The sequence below is a fragment of the Panonychus citri genome, unplaced genomic scaffold (assembly GCF_014898815.1).
Source record: "Panonychus citri isolate SS breed McGregor unplaced genomic scaffold, ASM1489881v1 Contig00116, whole genome shotgun sequence".
Taxonomy (NCBI): Eukaryota; Metazoa; Arthropoda; class Arachnida; order Trombidiformes; family Tetranychidae; genus Panonychus; species Panonychus citri.
This window is the reverse complement of record NW_026515521.1, coordinates 624,425-629,333: the sequence shown is the minus strand read 5'-3', so window position 1 is coordinate 629,333 and position 4,909 is coordinate 624,425. Positions and strand designations below refer to the sequence as shown.

The 4,909-nt window shown below is 30.2% G+C and overlaps 1 protein-coding gene across 1 annotated transcript; it reads left to right on the top strand.

Moving 5' to 3' along the window:
• The first annotated feature begins 377 nt into the window (after nucleotides 1-377).
• Nucleotides 378-4,080, top strand: LOC128390271 (uncharacterized). Its single transcript, XM_053349963.1, has 11 exons — nucleotides 378-413; nucleotides 495-609; nucleotides 696-823; nucleotides 894-1,031; nucleotides 1,135-1,386; nucleotides 1,459-1,572; nucleotides 1,636-1,743; nucleotides 1,806-1,962; nucleotides 2,066-2,245; nucleotides 2,316-2,726; nucleotides 3,606-4,080. The coding sequence occupies exons 1-11, from the start codon at nucleotides 390-392 to the stop codon at nucleotides 3,881-3,883; spliced, it is 1,905 nt and encodes a 634-aa protein (XP_053205938.1). The 5' UTR covers nucleotides 378-389; the 3' UTR covers nucleotides 3,884-4,080.
• The last annotated feature ends 829 nt before the right edge of the window (nucleotides 4,081-4,909 follow it).

Genomic DNA, 4,909 nt, shown 5'->3' with positions numbered 1-4,909 from the left:
TTTAGCATCAGTGATCGAAATACCTAAAGGAGAGTTCGAGATCGAAGGTCTAATACAATATTATGATCAATACGTTTCTAGCCAATCTGAATACTCATTCTCTGAGATAATGATAATCAGTGGTTCTTTAGGAGAAGCAAACGGTTTGACTGAATTAAAAAATTTATTTAACAAAGAAGAAATAACAGTTTATCATAATTTGAATAACACCTATATAAAACATTTAATTATCAGAGGTAAGTTTCGACTCAATTGTTTATCGATTTAACTAATATTCTTATCCTTGTTTAGGAGATAAATGTGTGGATATGGATGATGCAAACCAACAGCAAACAGAAAGCAAATTAATGAACAAAATGCTGCTCAATGGTATTTATTATTTCTACTTCATGGTCACCAAATATTTTAAGAATGTAAGAATCATTATAATTACGAATTTTTTTACTAACACAAAAAAAGTAAATGAATAATGTATTTACCTAATTCTTTTCCAGGTAACGGTTTATGAATATTGTAACTCGTACACGAGACGGAAGACATTACTTTTAGCTATTCCTGATATTATGAAGAAAAACTTTGAACACATGAGAATTACCCTGACTTTTACCTGTAAGTCTTTCTAAATACCTAATACCATAGATGGATTGTTCAGGGCGAGTTCATGATTAGTTTTCTTTAATTTTCCTTTTCTCAAGGTGATACTGGATCGGAATCTATTAACTTTTCACAATTAAAAGAAATCAATATTAAGAAAGATTATTTTCAATTGAGGTTTTTTGATATAAATGTGACAAAACTTTCTACGGGGAGAAAAATCATCCAGGTATGAGTTGATAATCATTATGGTAATTTTTTAATCCTCATTGAGAATTGAATTACTTTCATTTGAATAGCCTCCTCTTGAAGTTAACTGTCCTTACCTTTTTCACCATGGCATAAAGTTTCCAGGGAGTAAAGTTTTTCAAGAATATCATGTAAATGTATCTGAGACTTTCGTTGATCAATCAGTTGGATTAAAATCAACAAGTGAGGTAAACATGATTTTTTTATCCCTTGTAATCAATTCTAAATAATCAATTTCAAATATTGAATTATTATAATTTTCTTTATCGTCTCTACTTTTATTGGATAAAGTTTATTATCGAAACTCTGGAGGAAATTTCTTCAATCAAAAGATTTCAAGGTGGGGTTCTCATGGAATCAATCAATGATTATCGTCTTGGACTCAAGTACGTTCTAGGTACTAATAAGGATAATGGTCGAAAGTGCAAAGTTGAACCGATTCCCATCGATAGTGACACAATCACCTTGACCTACAGTCAATTGAGCTTCAATAAAGTCGCTTGGCTTGACTTAGAATACGATTACAAAGGACAATATCTACTCGTAAGTCTTATTATCACCTTCATTTGAATATTAATGAAATCTAATGAAGTTACCTTGATTGTTTTCATTCAGTCATGGGAGCCGAAAAATATTACCTTTAATGTTTGGAGAGCGGTTGAATCTGACAAAACTGAAAACGATATTATTTATAATAATATTTCTACAACTTTATATATGCTTGAAAAGGTAAGTTCAAGATGAATAATAATCGGAACGATATTTGACCTTTGGGCTTATATTTCGTAATAGTTATCATATGAGGAAGAATTTCATGTTACCATCAATGACGAAGACACTTTTTCCGGTTATATTCTGGTCTATGCGACCAGAGATTTATATCCAATGTATGCAAATAAAGTAAGTGGGAATATTGGATTTTGATCTTCGAATTAACTTAATTTCATTCTTAATTTCATCAGAAAATATCACAAGTAAGAAGATTTTTCAATTTCACAATGAATATTGATGGGATTCGTTCATCAGCATCACGTAGACACCAACAGTTACTCAGTAATTGTTACGATGATAGTGATAATATTGCTAATATTACTCTGAACCTGAAAATAGCAAAAACTGGTGAGTACTAAATTTTACAACTTAGAAATTTTTTCATCCAAATTTTTTTTTCTATTATTTCTTTGCATCTATGGAATATGATTTATGTAAATCTATCTAATAGATAATTTTAATGATACAGAATCAGAGCTTAATCTTATCGAGGTTGAGAAATCTCTTATACGAATTATCAGCAACTTCTTGCACATTTCATTTCTACGGATCATCTCGATAAATTTAACATCCCCTTCAAAGATTTACATCAATGCAACAATTAGAATAGCCGAAGCAATAGATCTATTGGGTAAGTAACATTCTCACCTTGTTGATATTCAACCATTAATAATTCATCTATTGTCTTTTTACTAATTCAGATTTACACTCGAAATCATATCGTAAATTTAATCGCAATACTTTAGCACAATTTGATTCTATTGATGCAGAAAACGATGATGATTGTTTAATCCAACAAGCTGAAAGACACGATACGAGCTATGTAATTAGTTGTGATTCTGAGCAAATTAATTATTGCATCAGGCTTTCTACTGGACAACCACTTCCACAAGAAGATTCAACTGGAACTGTTTGTTTAGTTTACAATAATTTCCATGATACTTTGGCTTCATTTACCAAAGAAACACCTTTAGCCAGTCTCTTGAAACCAGCATTCACCTTACGGGGCATCAAATTCCTTGTCAGCGATTCACATTTCCAAATTCTCGATGCTTGGACATCAAAATACGAAAACGCCATCGTTACAATGGCACCAGATAAAAAAACGAAAGGTAAGGGGCGAAAAAACTAATCTAAAGACTTGATTTCCATTTAATTCTATTAGGATGATCAGAAAGTTTTGCACGAAAAATTACTTCCATATTAAACATTGAATTACGCAAAATTCACTGATTTGAGAGAATTAAATGTTTTTAATTTTATAAAATGAGAGTTTTTTATTTCTTAATCATTAAGTTAATCAAAATTTGAAAATTTCCTTCAGGAAAATTAGCAAAATTACCTAAAATTTTTTTTCGTCGACTCTTTTGACGGGCTTAAAGTGGCCTTAAAATAATTTTTCAATATTTTTGATCATTGACTGTAAATTCAGTAATTTATTCTGTTGAAAATTTCAACACTGAATAATCATAATTGAGAAATAATTCGATCGAGTTCTCAAGAAAATTCAAAGTTCATGATAATGAAATCGTTTTTACCATTGAGTCAATGGACATTTTTTAATTTTCATGGTGAACTTTGAATTTTCTTGAGAAAAAAGCTCGATATTCGAATTTAATTTTCTCTTTAATTATGATTATTTAATTGTTGAAATTTTCAACAGATAAAGATAAATTACTGAATTTTAGTCCAATGATCAAAAAATATTGAAAAAATTATTTTAAGGCCACTTTAAGCCCGTTCAAAAGAGTCGACGAGAAAAAAAATTTTTTAGGTAATTTTTGCCGTTAATTTTGGCCTGGAAGGAAATTTTCAAATTTTGATTAATTTAATGATTAAGAAATAAAAAACTCTAAATTCATTATTTCAAAAAAATTAAATCTTTGTAATTAAATAGTTCGAGATGTATTACTTGTTTAATTTTCGATTGATTTTTCGTGCAAAACTTTCTGATCATCCTAATAATAATGATACAACTTTGAATTGGTCAGAATTTGTAGAGACAACTAAACCGGAGCAAGAGAAAATAATTGGAGAAACACCGAAAAGGAGCAATGCTACTCACATTAAACTTCAAAAGTACAATAGTACCACGAATTATGTTCAAAAACCATCACATTTGGTTCGACATTTGGTTTTAACGATTGTATTGATTTTAACTTTTGTTCTGATTGGATTTGGCTTAAAAAGATGGAGTTACAGTCGATCAATTTACTCGATATCAGAGGTTGTATCTCTTACAACATTGGACCAAGAAATGTCAAAATAATGAAGTTCTATCAGATCGAACTTCTCATCTAATAACTTTAATGGACATTTATCGAAAAACAATTTTCAAACATTCGTCTTATATTAATTTACATAAAGCTCATTCACAAAGATATAACGTTTACCTTTTTGATGCCAAGTTCGAGCACCATAAATACAAATTATTGTAATAATAAAAGTGAATTTCATTGAATTATTTTCTTGGAATTAAGTTGAAATCTAAAATACTAAGTACAATTAAGAAAATAGCAAAAAGATTTTAAAACGTTCAAACTTATATTAGATATTTACAGGGCTATTCAGCTATTTTTACCGATGTTTTTTGTGATTTTCTCAGCAACTAAGAGTCAGAGAGACACAAGACTTGAGTGGTATGAGTTTGAGCGATACTCAATTGTCATATCAAAAGATCAAGGTCATCAGGGAAATAACGCGTTTCAAGGTCATCTGAAGGAACCTCAGTTATACTCCACATTTTTTAACGCCGGATAATGAGTTTAAAGATCGTTGTTGTTACAGATCTTGAGATATTACAGTTTATTTGAATAACTGTTGAAATATAACATAATAACAAATATATAATATAATATAAATAACTGTCTCTTTGATTCTTAGTTGATGAGAAAATCGCAAAAAACATCGGTAAAAATAGCTGAATAGCCCTGTACATATCTGTATTTAACTTCAGCGGGCCAGAAAGCATATTTATCATACCGCACAAGACGTCTTTGAGGTACGGTATCCTAGGATACATTGAAAATTATTATTAATCAAGTAAAATTGATGATAAAAATTACTAAACTTACAGACGATAGACCATATTCTCTCGCCAATAAACTTGTCGGTGCTCTTGTTGATGCTGATGTTGATGCTGATGTTGATGCTGATGTTGATGCTGATGTTGATGCTGATGTTGATGCTGATGTTGATGCTGATGTTGATGTTGATGCTGATGTTGTTGCTGATGTTGTTGCTGATGTTGTTGCAGATGTTGTTGCTGGTGAAGTGCTCAAACTGGAATTATTTA